This window comes from Neltuma alba, unplaced genomic scaffold (genome assembly GCF_004799145.2).
Source record: "Neltuma alba isolate B1F8T4 unplaced genomic scaffold, ASM479914v2 tig00004796_pilon, whole genome shotgun sequence".
Taxonomy (NCBI): Eukaryota; Viridiplantae; Streptophyta; class Magnoliopsida; order Fabales; family Fabaceae; genus Neltuma; species Neltuma alba.
Genome location: NW_021633863.1, coordinates 21,710 through 38,258, shown reverse-complemented (window position 1 = coordinate 38,258; position 16,549 = coordinate 21,710). Strand labels below are relative to the sequence as shown.

Below are 16,549 nucleotides of genomic sequence, written 5' to 3'. Positions count from 1 at the left end.
CCTTCAGCTCACCACCTTGTATACAGAGACCAAGCTCTTTACTCGCCTACAGACACAGGTGCAATATGTCAACTTAACGTGTAAAGAAATTTGTTTAAGAAGAGCAATTAAAATGATATTCCTCCTCATTTACATGACTTTTCTACAGAATACTGTACTAAAAAAATCATTTTAATTGTATTTCATCTATGATTCTATATAATAAAATAAGATATCTCCTGCAAATTACTCAAATTATGACACATAATGACATATAAATGCACCTAGAAAGTACACGTAATTGATGCAAACTGATAGGACTTTGACGTGAAGACATCTGCATAATTGCAATAGACTTTGCACTGTGACTGTGAGTGACGTTACGTCAAACTAATCCAAATATATTCCATTTCTTTCAGATGAACCCTCTCAAGCCTCACCAACAAGATTCTTACACCTTTTCTTAACTTTCAACTGACTCGTCAGAAAGCAAAATCAAACATGAAGTGAGAGAATTCTTTAATGCTTACAAAAGATGAGGAATATGTTCTTCACGAAAAGTAAATTTCCTTCTGAGTGGGTTTCACACGCAAATGCGTGTAAAACCGTTGACAAAACCAGCGAATACCACGTCTATAATCCAATTGAAAATTGCCATTTACTTTATTCCCCTCTGCCAAGAGAAAGTATCCTGGATTCAAAATGATTTAATTGTGCTTTCTTCGAACAGGAAGAACCCCTAGTGGCTTTCAATCTAAATAATTTCATGCCACATGGAACCCTTTATGGACCGGAAAGATGCAGGGTTACCAGAAAAGACTAAAAGCCAGCTTTGAAGTTGAACTTGGCTTCTGAGAATTTAAAAAGAAAAGAAGGGTAAGAATAACTGCTCCAGCAGCCAAGGTATGTTCACATGAAACGCCAGTGGAATGACTAAGCAGCCGACCCCAAAAAGATAAGGCTACTTCGAGGATTTCTTACTCTAGAAGGTACTGAAGGTGACTAGCCAACTAAAATAGGCAACGGGTCATATCCTCTTTATTTTAACATGCATCACTTAATTTCAAGGAGCGTATATCTGTATATATATAAACTTATAGCTAGAGCCAGAAGATTATCATTACCACATCACAGAACTTGATACCAGCCGGCCATATCAGAGGCACTACAGTAACTATCTACTCCAATATGCAGAAGCCAGAGACTCAGGCAAACCAGCCTCCACCAGGTACATAGCATCTCTCTCTCTAAAACTAAGGTACACAAATATAATCTAATCTTATTCAAGGATCTAACTGAACATGCCTTTTCTTTCTCATATGGTTCCAGGATACCCAACTGAAAATCCTCCCTCAAGAAGAAAGTTCTTCTCTGGAACAAAGAAGAAAGGCGAGAGGGGCTTCATTGAGGGATGGTAAGCTTCGATTAGTTAAACATGAATACAAATTTCTCCCGTAAGAAGGAAAGGTGTGGATGGATGTAACCAAGCACAGAGCATGTGTTAGAATCAATATCATGAACCACTATCTAATTTATTGTTTGTTTCTTTTAAAATGAATACATGCGGAAGTGACTTTAGCAAGTTATATAACAATCTCAAGATGTAGAAAAACTTCCTCCCATACTCTACTCTCGAATTGTAAATTTATTAATCACGCTAGGATTACCATCTATAGACTCTGGCCTCCAAGCTATGTTATTAGCAATCTACTAAATTTTATTTTCTGTTGCGACTCTTATGCAGCCTCTTTGCTCTGTGCTGCTGTTGGATCTGTGAAGAATGTTGCTGAACCACACTTTTGGCAGGAGCGCCATACGAGACAACAATAGTTTTTTTCCCCCCTTATCTTGTTGGTCCATAGTAATTAACTTGATTGTGAGCACTCATAAATGGTATTTCTACCATAGTCTGTAACCTCAATAAAGTAATATCATTTTCACGGTTGATTACTCAGCTATTTGCAGCTCATCATATTATCTATAAAACTGAATTTTCTTTGTCGTTTCTTTCTGCATTCTACTTTTGCTAGTGCTCTCGCTAAACTTTTCTAGCTAGAACCAATCAAAGTTATCTTTTAATACACTGGCATCCATTTAAATTTTCAAAATGTATCTTCTATACAGTTGAATTTCACTCTGGGGAAAAAAAGAAGAAAAAACTCAACTTGGTTTCGTTTTCGTAAGTTTTGCAAACCACAGGAAAGATTTTAGCCCATTACGAAACCTCAGAAGCTCTGGGATGCGTTACAAATATTTATCCTTTTAAATAAAAGACAAAATCGTCAAGACGCCACGAACCTGCTTTAGAGGAGATCTAAAGGCATTAAGAACTTGTTTAACAGCTTCTCTGGGAGCAGCTTTTGCAAACTCCTAATGTTCTTGCCATCACTGCTGTTGTTCTATTTGTAAGACAAGTGTACTTTCCTACGGTCCAAATGATCGTATGCTACTTTCCTTTAAATTGCACTTTGAGAGTCTCTGGTTCTAGCAACATATTTTAAGACTAGGATCATATCAAGGCTAAAATCTGAAATATATATCATTTTGGCCTATAAATGTTATGAGCGCCGTTATGTTCACAGTCCTATCAATCGAGCAATTTGCACAAGTTTATTAACAGCATGATTCAATTCGTTTCATTTCATCCCCTGTTTTGCTATCAAGACAGCTTATCCTAATAATCTACATTCAACTTAATGACTTCTCTTAAAGTTTCTTTGCTCAAGACATCTCAATAAAGTGAAAAGCACGCCTTTTTATTATAGTCCTTGATGAAAAGCCATAAATTGTGCATAAAGTTCAAGAAAGAAGAGAGGAAAAAGGAAAAAAGGAATATTTGGAAGAAAGAACATATACTGAGGACAAGCTTAATCACACGTTTGAAAAAAAGGAAAAAGGAATAATAGGACAAGAACAGATGATAAATTAACCAACCTGAAGTTATCCTATATGGTATCTGATACTGGGAAGAGTCTTTCCAACATGTTATTTGAAAGGATCCTGTTGGGATCCAGTTCTCTTCTCGCTCTATTATATGCATCCACAGGAAAACGCTTTCTTAACCTGTCCTGCAGAGCTGCAAGCTCCTCCTTGTCCTTTGGAACCTAAATAACAAATTATATATATATAAGAACAGAGTAAATATTCTTCAAAATATCCCTTTAATTTTCCTCTGAAATTACGGGTGATATTAGCTAGATGCACCGCAAACCAGAGCTGGTACTCAACCATTCAAAGATAGGGTTGTTCAGCTCACACTTCAGGTCAGTTAAAATCTGACAACAGCACTTGTCCAAAACCACGGACACTCATCTATGTGCACGATGGGGGAAGGGGGTGTGTGGAGATATTGCCCTCATGAGAAAACACATCCAAGATATTCTGAAGAACAAGTTGAGTAGGTAACCAAACATGATTCGAGGTTGAGTAGGGAAATACAACACTAAGAAAAGCAATCCCAAATACCATGTGGAAACATCTCCCATAAATTGAGAGCTAGGATAATTACCTCAATCTTAGCCCAGTGTTCATAAGCCGAAAAATGATCCCACAATTTTGCCTGAGTCAGATGCCTATAATGAAAGAATTCTTCTGTTATATCCTTCCTCTGGCGAGCATCACTAGTGGGGAGGTACATGATAATACCAACCTGAAATGCCATCATATGTAAAATCGACAACATTCTAAGCAACATTATATATACAGTTATGTCAATCAACTAACATTGACATGATAAACTTTTTTTTTGGGGGGGGGGGGGGGGGGTAATATGGTCATTAACCAGATTCATAGACAAAAATAAAAGGTACTATGTAGCTTTTAATTCGCTCGAAAAATTAGAATTTGAAGTAATGACAGAAAACAAGACAACTGAAAGACTTGTCAAATTAAAATATAACGATTAAACTTTTGGTCATATGACTATACGACACTAACATCCCACATCACCCAACCTTAGATTACGATCTGGACATGTGACAAAAACAAAGTGTTAGGAATCTTCAGTTATGGAGTCAACCAGCACAGCAGCTTATACTTACCCAAGAGAATATGTCTTCCTCAGATGAGCTTGAAGCAAGACTCATGGTACTCCTGCTGCTAGCTGTCCATCGCTGCTCAATTGGAGCAGGTGCAGGTATCTCTTCTTTCTCTATGAGTTGCTTCAGCTCTTCAATGTATTCAAGGTCTTTCATGCTTGGCCTAGATAGAGTTCCAGCGGGGAAGCATGTTTCTGACACCCACTGTTGACCTCCACAATCAAAGCCTAATATCTCATCACTCCATCCTACTCTATATCCCTCTGACTTCCGCCAGAATTCAGCTTCAGCTTGATTGACCTTTATGATATGGCTTTTATTGAGAGGATCTAGGGCAAGCAATTTATCTCTTAATTCTGTGAAAGAAAGCTCATTAATATCTTGTTCACCATCAACTGACGATTGAACCCTAGTTTCTTCTGCTCTGCAAACAATTATATAAACACCCGATTATGAATAAAAAAATCCACAAAACAGCAAAGCTAATGTACCCAATTCACTGACATATCCGAGAAATTGACAGTAATTTCAGCAAGTTGTTAGCTGACAAAACAATGAAATAAAACACATTATGCAAGACTGTCACTCCACAGATTGAAGCTCTTTCAAAATACCAACTAATGCGACAAATCACATTGCTCCAAAAGCCAGATATATAAGAAAAAAACAGAAATATTGTATCGCATTTGGTGCCCACTGACTGACATGAAACAGGAAGGATTTTCACAGTCCAGCCAACATGTAAACAATGGTTGCTATGAATATTTGATCATTTGTTCAAATCCATCTGATTCTTCCTCTTAATACAAGTCCAAATCATATCAGAACACCAGCAAATACAAGCTGACAATAAGGAAGAAAGGCCATGAGAAGAAAATAAACAATAATAACAGTGATTATGAGTCAAAAGAGGAGAATAGACTGCAACTTCTCAGCTTCTACTGGGTTTTATCTAGGAAGAAAATAAAAGCACTCATACCAATTATTTCCTTTCATATCAAGCCCACATAAAAGAATCTGCTAAGTTATACTATTAGTGGTATTAAATAGCTGAACCTGTATTTCTTTAGGGACTCTCTATAGAGGTCACGGACGTGCTGTATGGCTTCATCATTAGTGTATTTGGGTTTGAACTTGGGGGGACCTCTCCACTTTGAAATAGGATTGCATCTCACGACCACAACAGAATCAGTGTATGGGATATAAAGGTACTTGATATGCTTGTTGTCAGAGAGCCATTTTCTGCAGAGATTACAAAGAGAAAGGGCCAATATTACTCTTAGGAGCAAGATCATCAATCGGTTATGCAAAAGCAATCAAAAGAGAATACAGGAACATTCATGGAGAAGAAATGAAGTTAAAAACATTCGCCAACAGAATTTGAAAAAGATTACCCAAAATTCATGATGACAATGATGACGACAACGACGATATATAACATACTTTTACATTAGTATTGTTCTGGTGTAAATTTTCACTACAACCATGTCTAAAATTCTTCTTCTTGAACAACCTCCTTTATTTCCACTTCAAAGTAGAAACCCAAAAATCAGCTTCACATTTAGTGCCTATTTACTGAACATCCTTCATACCCCCCTTCTGTTGACATTTTAATTTTCATAACCGATTAAAAAGAAAAAAAACACACATCAGAACCTAACCATTTCAAGATGGTGTAGTCAAAGAATTTCCATACAAGCATATCTGAATATTTCAAGACAGGATAAATAATGGTATTAGATAACTGTTCTCACCATCGAGCATCAGGGTAACCATGCTTGATAACAAAACCATAATACTATGGAGAGGGAGACACAACAGAAGCCACACAACGTATATTGCGCTTTCGTTAAAAATTGAAGTAATATATCATCATCATCATTATTACTAATGTCCTCAATGGAAACAAGTTATAAGCTAACTACAAAAATATATCACAACAGTGGAGGCGAACATTTATATGACCAGGATGTTCAAGATGTAAGTTATGCGACTGCAGCGCCAATGAAGAGCATGATTAAATTACTTGTGGTTTTTCCTGATCTCACTCATTGTTGAGATAAATGTGTGCTCCACAAGCTCCTGTCTCTCAACACACTGAAGGGTCACTTCAGCCACAACTCCAAGTCCCCCAAGACCACAGCGAGCAAGGTAAAACAACTCTGGATCTTTCTCTTTTGAAATCTCTATGGTTCCCTTAGCAGGAGTGACTAGCTTCATACTAATGACCTGCTCATCTATGGGAGGCAATCTTGCCCCAGTACCATGTGCGCCAACCTAGTTATAGTTAAGCCAAAAGGTTAGAATTTATGATTTTTGATGATGACAAAAAGTTCCACTTACATAGTTAAATCAAATACGGGCAAAATTGTATAAAGTGGGGAAAATATTTTTTTTTCCTTTATAAACATACAAAAAAATTACATTACCAAGTTTATTATCATGTAAAAACCAAGGCAAACAAATCCCTTGCAAAATTGTCCGTAACTGCAGCAATACTTTCGTAAGCTGCGAACAATCACTTCAAGTCCAATTAAGAGATAACTCAACCACGCCATCAAATGGTTATGTACCCAACAAAAAATATCAATCGTAATGAACAAACTCTGAGCAGCTTATGAAACATGAAATAAAAAACCTGAACAATGCCGCCAATCTGCTGTTCCCTAATGGAGGCGAAATTCTGTAGTGTAAGACCATGCTCCCTTAATCCATCAACGAGCTGCTGCACTCTAATGCCTGCCTGCACCTTCACGGTCTTCTTCTGCTGATCCACTTCCAAAATTTTATCCATCAATGCCAAATTCACCATCCCAGCCCTGGACAAACCAATCCCGTTGGGGGACAGACCCGACCCAACAGGCCGGATTCGAGTCTTATGCTCATGCGCGTCCTTCACAACCTTCTCCAGCTGCTCTAGATTTTCCGGCTGGTGAAAATTTCGGGTCTGAACCTCGTGGGTTCCACTCCAATTGGAGACTGTGTGAAGATCTTCAGGCAAGGGAGCGTAACGAAAGATCTCAGCTTTTTTGTGCTTGGCATTCTCCGGAAAGGGAAAGGAGTAGTAAGTGGCAGCACCGCAGAAGAGAACGAGGGCGCCATAACCCAGGTACTTGCGGAGTTCGGCATCGGAAGAGGATGAGGTGGAGGTCGAAAATTGACGAACAAAGTTTTGGGAGGGGGTAGTAGTTGCGGACGCTAGACTTCGAACAAGATGGGAATTTGAAGTGGAAGAGTGAAAGTGATGATGAAGCTGACGCTGAAGGGAACGCCTCAGAGTAGATCCTCTCAGCATCCTCGGACCGTTGGACCCCGTCCTGTGATTTTGTTACGTGGGTTTATCAGTGGTTCAAACTTCAAACGACAAGCTCCTTTGAGGGGAGCGGCTGGCGAACAGGGTCAAATACTCAAATCAATTGCACTCCCCCTCAGTCGCTCCTCATCACCCTCTAACTGAGTCCGACGGAATAAGGAAGTCAGTTAAGAGGTAGTTAACACTCTTATTTCTTTCTTCCTTTTTTTTTCCCCCCCAATTCACCCTTATTTTATTTTAATTAAAAGAAGAGGGATAAGGTATAAATTTTACTGTCACCCATTTTAAGATGAACATGAACAGAGAATTCAAATAAATATCATTTTGAACTGAAGATATGGCATTTTAGGAAATGTTTAGATAGAAACAAAAATTTTACAATATACAAAATAAATATATGAAAGAATTTGTCTCGATCTAAAAAAAAATACTTTTAGAAAATACTTTTATAGCTCCCCAAACACCTCTTTACTTTCATAATCTAGAGCAGTAGTTTAAGCCAAAGAGGAGTCATCAACCATTTAACTTCAGCTTTAAGGAAGAAATGGGGAAGAACGGGCCAGCAACCTGAAGCCCATTGCTTTTGTCGCATCGCGGAAGATCACAGCGGCATCCCGACAGCGCAGGAAAGTCTTTTGAAGGGCACTAGGGAGTTTCTGTCTGCTAAATGCTCGTCCTAATGTCAGTACTGTTCTACGTCATTCGCGTTTGTGCTCATTGAAGGAAAGTCTTCTTGGGGAAAAGAGCATTGCAAGCACTGGCGTGACATCTGGGTATTTGAACAGAAGTGGAACTAATAAAAGGGATGGGACTTTATGCTGCTGCCATTCATACAAAAATTTTGAACTTGTGTGATCCAAACATGGCGGAAAGCATAGCTAACGAATAATATTTTGAACTTGTTCATACAATAATTTTCGCCACACATGGCCAAGAACCAAAGCCTTGTTAATTGACAGATGAACTTCCAGAGCAGAATCTGAAATATAATATGTACAAAACTAGGCATGAGATTATTGAGTTAACTATATGATAGTTGATAAACATGCTAAGATCCATAATCCCTTGATGACCATCTACCCTCGTATTTCCCAAATGAGCATGCCGATGAGGGCATCTCATTCATGTGAAAGGGATCTGGTTCAATGCCATAATCTGTGAGTGGCCTATGCTCCAGGACATCATCATGGCCTTTCACAAATTCGGGTATCTCAACCTGTCCTTTCTTTATGTCATCCCAAAGGTATTGAAGACGGCTCACATACTTGATCTTCCAGTATAATCTTGCAAAAAGAATGAAACAATCGAAGGAATTAATATAGAGTTAAAAACAGCCCCTTAAAAACTAGCAGTGCACCACCAAACTTCAATTCCAAATGCATTTCAAACAGCCACATCGTTCCATCAGAATGCACATGATAGGATGGGAAGAAATTGTCTATTTCAAATAATCAAATTACTCACCCTCCACTTAAGAAAAACCGGCCAAGGGTAGCAATGACTAGCCTTGAACGAAGCCCAGGGTGCACAAAATATACAGTTTGAAGCCTGTCCTTGATGTCGCTAGGCATTTCTTCATAAATCCACCTCAAGATAGTTACGCCTGGAGAATTATCCTCCTTTTGAACAGTGCTGTGCATATAAACGATGCAAAATGGACCATCTGGCAATTCACTGCGTATCTTGTGGTAAACATACCTCTTCAGCCGTTCAGCACTCACAATTGTTGCTGCAAATCATTTGAGAGTAGGTACCAAACGTAGTTATCAAATCATTACAACAAACGTAATTCAAAACAGCTTCATAATTATAGGCAAGACAATTGGCATTTTGTTTGTTCCTCTCTATTTTTAGTCGTATTTTCTAATTGCACATGACTTTTAGCGGTACACCTCAAGTGTAAGAACTAAACAGATCGGGGATCTGCGAGGAGTAACCACAGAACTGGTAAAAACTAAGAAAGTAGAGAACCATTGATATTACACAAACAAATTACCCGTAAGAAAAGTGTGGCTGCACTAAACCAATACATGGCAAGCCCAGACCAGACTCTAGAAGTGTCTAATTTAAAAATGAAAACTTACATGGATAGTAAGGCTATGCATATCAATTGTTAAGATATTTCATGATTTATACATTCGTGTGGAAAGTAAATCATCAGAATTCGACTCTCCAGACATTCGCATCGTTGAATTAAACAAATCACGCAGCCTATGCTCATGGTTATACTAAAACTTCTAATCCCATCCGGACTCTCTCACGTTCCACTATAATCAGGAAAGAAGGCATCCTTTTTTTTTTACCCATATATTATAGAACATCTGGTTAAGCCCCCGCCCTGCACTAAGAGACAAGGAAGTGAAAACCAACGCCTAGTTGAAAAAGGTTAAAAAAAAAAAAAAAAAACTTCAAATTCAAGGGTTTTCAACTAACAACACAGTTTTAATTAACGCCCTTCTTGAAAAGGCGGCCTAAAAGGAATGCAGGAGCGAAGTGAAATTGGAGACGAATTTGTTACCAGGATAATATTTGCCAACGATACGGAAAATCCGGTTACCGCAATTGTCAGAACCTTCAAGACGAAAGAAGTGTAAAAGATCAAGATCGGAGAAATCTTCGTCGGATGAAAGATGCTGAGCGCAATCATGCCAACTCTCTTGTTCTTCGTCGTGGTTCTGAGTGGACAAAAAGGGACGGGCATCTACACCTAAATCTGATGCCAACACTAACACTGAGAATTCGTCTGTTGAGCTACCCCCGCTCATCGCTGCCTTCTCGCCCCTCCTATCACTCCCACTAGGCACCAGCTATTTTCTCATTATTTTCGGGATGTGGTGTACGGACGATCTTTCAAGAAAACCTGTAAGTCTTTTCTTTTCTCTCTCTTTTTTTTTTTTCCTTCAAAAGGGTGGGGAGAAGTTGGATGAAGTTGCTGCCTGCTTTTGAATTTTATTTTTAAAATAGAATTTTTTTCAAAAGAATTATAATCAGATCCTAAAAAAATATAATAACAATAATAATAAAACTAATTCCTGAAGTTCTTATTTCTTATTCTAAAGCTTGTCATTAAATACTGTTTAAATTATTATTAAAAAATTTTAGTAATTATTTTTCTTCTTTGAAATCTCATTGTAATTTTTCCTTCTTTTTTTTCTCTAGTTTAGACTTATTCATTCACAACTTAAAAATATTCAAAATTATTATACTCTTCTGGTCCTTAATATAAGACTTATTTAACTAATTTGATTAGATTAAGAAAGTTAGGTAAGTTAGTTAACTATAATAAATATGATATGTTTTTTCTAAAATACCTTAATCATCTTCATTATATCCTTCCCGTCTCTTACCTGACCATGGTTGAGGGGTATTAATAAGGATTATTTGAAAAAAATTGATAAATATAAAAAATAAATATTATATTTAGGATCAAAATTAATTCTATAATTAGGTCCTTATCAAAGATTGGAAGAATAACATGTTTACATTTATCAAGTGAATGCGGGCCAGAAAAGGCGGGAGAATTTATAATTCTGGTAAAATAATGAATTTACATTTATTTTTCTTAAAAAAATTTATACATTAAAATCCCCACCTCCTCAACCAATGCCCAGATGGAAAAATTATTCGCTACTTTCGAACTACCGTCCATAATCATCTACATTCTAAAGTCCTAAATATAAAATTTAATTTGTCGTACTAGAGGTAATATATATTGTATAATTGCCTCCGCTTGTCTTCTATTTTTTTTTTACTTCACTTTATCTCTCCTTTATATTCAAGTTTTTTCTCCAGTAATTGTTCATCAGTTCATGGTTTTTTATTCCTATAAATTTAATATATTTACATTGATTTTGATTTTTCATCTACGAAGATAGCAATTTTCTTACAAGGACTTCTTAAATGTCGGCCTCAATGTTTCAGCGGGACAAAAAAATGTTAACCTCAATGACATTTAACGGTGCAAATTAGTTGGAGCCAACTAAATTTTATATGAGTTAACAAAAAAAGGGGAATCCAATCTAAACTGAGATCAGTTTTGTCCTTTAAAAATTATAAAAGTTCAACATTTTCAAAATTCCATTGGCCATTTCAATATAGATTAGCAATCCAGGCAGGGAAAATGATCGGACATGTAAAGCATAGGATCATATCATATACGGCTGCGGTGTAATGAACCTCTTCGAGAAATACAAGTCACGGCCGCCGATAAGAAGCAAAATGAGACTGACAAGAATGATAACCACCTCTCCTATTAGAGATAATACTGTTAGAGTCTATGATCTTGCTATTTATGAGACAAGCTGCGTTATTGATTGGCAACATTAGTTAATCCATAAAATTGTCCAAGGCTTATCCATTGTGAATATTGAATTTTTCTTAAACTAGCACCCGCAACAACTAAAAATTAAAAGATGACATCTGCAAAATTTAGGAGAGCTCACGGCTACGTTTAGCAGCAGCAACAACAGCATTCATCAGTGTTCCACGAAACCCACCTTTCTCCAACTCATGAATCCCAGTAATTGTTGTCCCACCAGGAGATGTGACATCATCTTTGAGCTGACCTGGATGCTTCCCAGTACCAGTGGCCATCGATGCTGCTCCTAATACCTGAATACGCAGCAAATTGCCTTTTTACTTTGTTTTCCCTCTAGCAGGAAAAAAAACCTAAGCACAACTGGTTTAAACGTAGCCTCATTGTAGGATGCCGATCAATAAGCTCTCAAAAACAAGCTACAGACCTTACTAGAAATTAGGGATCATAACAATTCTCAGGAAATATCTTTTGGCAGTAAAAGAAATAAGCCTTCTTTCTGGGGATAAATGTTTCTTGCATCGATGGAAGTAGATTTCTGATGTTAAAGACGAGATATTGGAACCAATTCTATAGAAAATTAGAAATAAATATAAACCGTAAGAAAAAGTAGAAAGTTAAGATATACTAAGGCAAATAAAGTGCTAACCATATGACTAAGGAAACGTTGATAAGTTGCAACAGCAAAATAAAACTGTACACGGTTGACATTATACTTTCGTTATGTTTTTATCATAGTGAATAGCTCTCCAGAAAATTTCCATTATGTTTGAAAATTGAATCATAAAAGAAAAAATAGTCACCCAGGAAGTTGAGATGACAGACCATTCAAAGAGGTAAAAAAACTACTCCAACCATATATGAGTTCCAATCTTTTTTTCATTCTGTGTTTCTGTTGTGGTAAGTGATGAGAAAAGAGAGAGAAAGAGGGAGACAAAGGGGGGATTAGGAGAAGAGAAACAGAGTGATTGACAGAAGATAAAAACAGAGAGAAAGGAAGACGAGAGAAACTGAAATGCTCTTAGGTTTATTCAACATTCAACAACTGAGTAAAATTAGGGTTTAGGGGTCTAATTTATAACCTATGACCCTCACCTACTCCCAACGGCTATTACCTAGTAACAAACTTCATTTATTTATCATTATTATTCCATAACAAAATCTCTAGGAAGACTTGTGAAAGAATGAGTGATAGATAAAGCATATTTTGAACCACAAATGCGCAAATTTAATATGATATTTCATTTCTTAATTGATCAAAGGAGAGCACAAGAGTACTTACAGTTTGAGAAGCTAGACTCAAGGCAAGGTCTCTTGGAAGACCTGCAGCTACTCCACCATCTGCTAAAGCCTCTATAGCTAAATAAATATAAGCTGGACCACTGCCACTGAACAATTTCAGCAAAATAAGAGCATCAAAAATTTTGAAAAAGTAACAAAAAAGGACATTCTTTTGGGGTAAAAAGGGGCATAACTTTTTCTCCCCTTTTTCCCTCGGAGGTATGAAAAAACACAGGGCTTTCTTTCTCCCCCTTTAGAAATTTAAAAATGCTCTGCAATTGTGAAGATAAATATCCAAATACAACCCACGTCTGGATAAAGTAGCGAACAAACCTCAGGCCAGTTATTGCATCAAAATACTTCTCATCAGCTTTCCATATTTTGCCAACTGATCCAAATAATTTGGAAATAAGGTTTCCATCTTCTTCTGTTGCAGCTCCTCCCAAGCTCATAACTGTCATAATTTAGGTTAAACAAGTAAACTTATTGATGCAGCTCAACAAACCATGACGAAGGACAGAAAGCCAATGGGAAATAATGGATTTTTCCTTTCCACAGAAGCATGCTAGGGGAATAAAATGGAAGAAAAACAATCTTATAACAATGACCACAAGATTAACTCTGATGAGTTAATACACAAGAAATGATAATTAAATAACCTTTTATATAAGCCATACTTAATTATTTGTCTAAGACTGTTAACCAGTAAAATATGAGTCTGTAGCCATTAACCAGATCCATTTGGAGGTCTCCATCCCCACCCTTTTTAAAAGCAAAGAAGAAAAGGATCTCCGATTACAACAAACTACCGTGCTTAATCATGTTTAACAAGGTGTTAAAAAGCAGATCTGGATCTAATTCTCCATGGTATATTAGTAAATAAATATCTCCCTCAAACATTTCAAGTTTCTAACCAGCCAATACAGAAGCAGAGAGGGATCTCAATTCTGAAAGCCAGTAAGTTTCCAAGGTGGTGATGAACAGTATACTCCACTCAACCATACATCGGTAGTCCGTACTTAGACCATATTGAAATCCTTGAGTTTTCTTACCCACCCCATCCCTAACCCCCCCCCCCAAAAAAAAGAAGTTTTTTCTTTTCCAATCAAAATGGTAAAACAAATATTCCATAAGCACTCATAGGGATAACAGAAAATATCGAATGAAACCAAAAAATAAAATAATAATAACATCGAAATTTAAAGCAGGAATATATTAAGCATTAAAGATCATATTGAAAGTCACATAGAATTAAGGAGTTTTATGTCATAAATTACACCGTACAAGGCGTCAAATCTCTGCATGGATTACGCAACTAAAGGACGGAACATTGATTAGCCATTGAAGAATACAATATTTAAGATACCTGATGCTGCCTCGCCTACAGCAGCAGGAGTATTAGGCATTACCCTTACAAATCGACTGTGGCCGGCCCATTCCTACATATGGAACATTTACTTCGGTCAAATGTTTCAACGGAGGCATTCTGAATATTAATAATTATTTTAGTAACATACACAAATAGTTGGAAGTCACAACAAGTTTATCCGCCAAAAATGTGCTAAGACAAAGGATTAATGATCATGGGGAGAAAGGCATGTGACTGATATTATGACTGATATTCTTTCATCAATTGTTACTCCAATAAAATGTTGATGCTACCAATATATAAATAATTAGTTTAAAGCGCAATGAATATTCAGAATTTCAGAACCTGGAGATCTTTCAATTTCACCCCAGCAGCAACCGAGACCAGAAGCTTCTTCGTTGTAAGAAGTGGCCTTAACTGCACAATTACTTCTTTCACTGCATAAAAATGACAGTATCCGTGTTAAACATGCTAATAAACACAGCATATCAGCAATCCGACCGAGACAAAACGTTCAAAAAGAAAAAGAAACAGAGGGTTGGGACGCAATTTTGTTTATCGGCATCTCTGCACCATCTTTGATTAAAAACTGGAAAAGAGTATTAATAAATAACTCCAAAAAAAACATTTTGATTTACATCAGACACAATAACAAAGGAATTTCACGAATTACATTCGAGAATTCGAGAAAAAAGTGCTAAATCGGTAAGCAAGGCAATACCTACTTGAGGTTTCACAGAAAAAATGACCACATCACTGTCTTCAATCACCTGCGGTGAAAAACAGAAAGAAGTTGCAATTCGATTTGTAGAGTAAGAAGCACGAACAAATATCTGCGGAGTTCCGTTATTTAGGCAGGACAAAGCGCAAATAAGAAAATACGTCTTGATTGCGGGAGAGAACATTGACACCGATGGACTCAAAGGCAGAACGGCGAGCAGGATTGGAGTGAGCAGTGCGAATCCGAGAAGCGGGTAAGACGCCGGATCGGACGGCGCCTCTGGCAATACTCTCTGCCATCTTCCCTGCTCCGATGAAACCTACATTGTACTTATCCACCGAAATAGGAACAATCTCCATTTTTATCAAGAAGATTAAGAGCTCAAGGCTAACTCTGCAGCACTTCAGCTTCACCTTTCCAATTGCTCCACGCAACAGCCTCAGCTCTCACCAGTGAAGCATTCCCAAATGGCAGTGGAGTGAACTGGTGTGGATATTTTATGTGGAGGCTGGCATGCAATATAATATTTATTTTTTGATGGCTGGGGACTACGTGTCTACGATCAAATGGGTTGCGTTTTTTTTACAAAAGAAAAATTATTTTTTCTTATAAAGATGAAATATTTAATTATTGCCCAGTTTTTTTAATTTGTCTATCTATTTACTATTTAAATGAAAAATAAATTACGGGTCAGATTCCTATGAGATATAAAATAATTAATTCAAAATATATTGATCTAAATATTTGTTTTCATCTGTCATTCTATCGTAATCAAGGGAATACCTAACAGATTAATCATAACCGGATATCTTATATACATTTAGCATCTATGACGATCATTATTTTTTCAGTAGCCTCTGGCTGTATACAATGATTGATGCATATCATAAGATTTATTTAAGGTTTTGAGGCCGCCGACGGGCGGCGGATGAAAGTGGTAAAGGAGAAGCTACACCCTACATAAAAGCCTCCAAAAGTGAATTTTTCACCCTAAAATATACGCCTCACAAATTTTGTCGATAATCTAAATTATTTTTCAAAAACCTCGACCAATTCCTTTCTCTGCTTCATTGATCCCTCGCTCTCCATATTTAAGTATTCCAACATAAACGATAATTATTGATAAATATCATAAATAAAGACATTTCTTTAGAGAGAAATAATTTATGCCTCTGTAAATTTGCAAAAGGCTCTATAACAAGGATCACGAAAACCTTTAGAAGGTACTCCATGGAGTATTATCTCAGTCGAGGATTATTTTTCATAATTTAATCTATTTTTATAATTATTATTGAATCTTTTCCGGTGCAATAAAAAAATATTATTTGGAGAGAGGTTACAAGAGTCGTAATTCGTAAATGTCATTATAGTCAACATATCCAAATGGTTTTATTGCTCATCTAATGTAATATTAAAAACATCGGTGCTAGATACTTCTGCTTTCAAATTAAATAGCATTGCCAGAGTTCTAGTTCTGAGTTAGAGGAGGTAACCAAGGATGTGTTTGGGTGACACCCCAAACTATGGTTTGGGG

General features: G+C 36.9%; 3 protein-coding genes across 3 annotated transcripts; all 3 read right to left on the bottom strand.

The window, feature by feature from the left end:
• LOC114745760 (L-galactono-1,4-lactone dehydrogenase, mitochondrial-like) lies at positions 1 to 7,371 on the bottom strand. The gene is made up of 7 exons (XM_028933924.1): positions 6,655 to 7,371; positions 6,043 to 6,293; positions 5,073 to 5,258; positions 4,020 to 4,440; positions 3,488 to 3,628; positions 2,914 to 3,083; positions 1 to 46 (listed from the first exon to the last, which is right to left on the bottom strand). Exons 1-6 carry the CDS (start codon positions 7,309 to 7,311, stop codon positions 2,925 to 2,927), a joined length of 1,815 nt encoding a protein of 604 aa, XP_028789757.1. The 5' UTR covers positions 7,312 to 7,371; the 3' UTR covers positions 1 to 46; positions 2,914 to 2,924.
• A 755-nt stretch (positions 7,372 to 8,126) lies between these two features.
• LOC114745759 (ganglioside-induced differentiation-associated protein 2-like) lies at positions 8,127 to 10,171 on the bottom strand. The gene is made up of 3 exons (XM_028933922.1): positions 9,848 to 10,171; positions 8,794 to 9,058; positions 8,127 to 8,612 (listed from the first exon to the last, which is right to left on the bottom strand). The coding sequence occupies exons 1-3, from the start codon at positions 10,092 to 10,094 to the stop codon at positions 8,378 to 8,380; spliced, it is 747 nt and encodes a 248-aa protein (XP_028789755.1). The 5' UTR covers positions 10,095 to 10,171; the 3' UTR covers positions 8,127 to 8,377.
• Positions 10,172 to 11,460: 1,289 nt separating this feature from the next.
• Positions 11,461 to 15,476, bottom strand: LOC114745757 (pyrroline-5-carboxylate reductase). Its single transcript, XM_028933920.1, has 7 exons — positions 15,177 to 15,476; positions 15,016 to 15,064; positions 14,640 to 14,731; positions 14,292 to 14,364; positions 13,259 to 13,379; positions 12,927 to 13,032; positions 11,461 to 11,940 (listed from the first exon to the last, which is right to left on the bottom strand). Exons 1-7 carry the CDS (start codon positions 15,372 to 15,374, stop codon positions 11,758 to 11,760), a joined length of 822 nt encoding a protein of 273 aa, XP_028789753.1. The 5' UTR covers positions 15,375 to 15,476; the 3' UTR covers positions 11,461 to 11,757.
• Between the last annotated feature and the right edge of the window lie 1,073 nt (positions 15,477 to 16,549).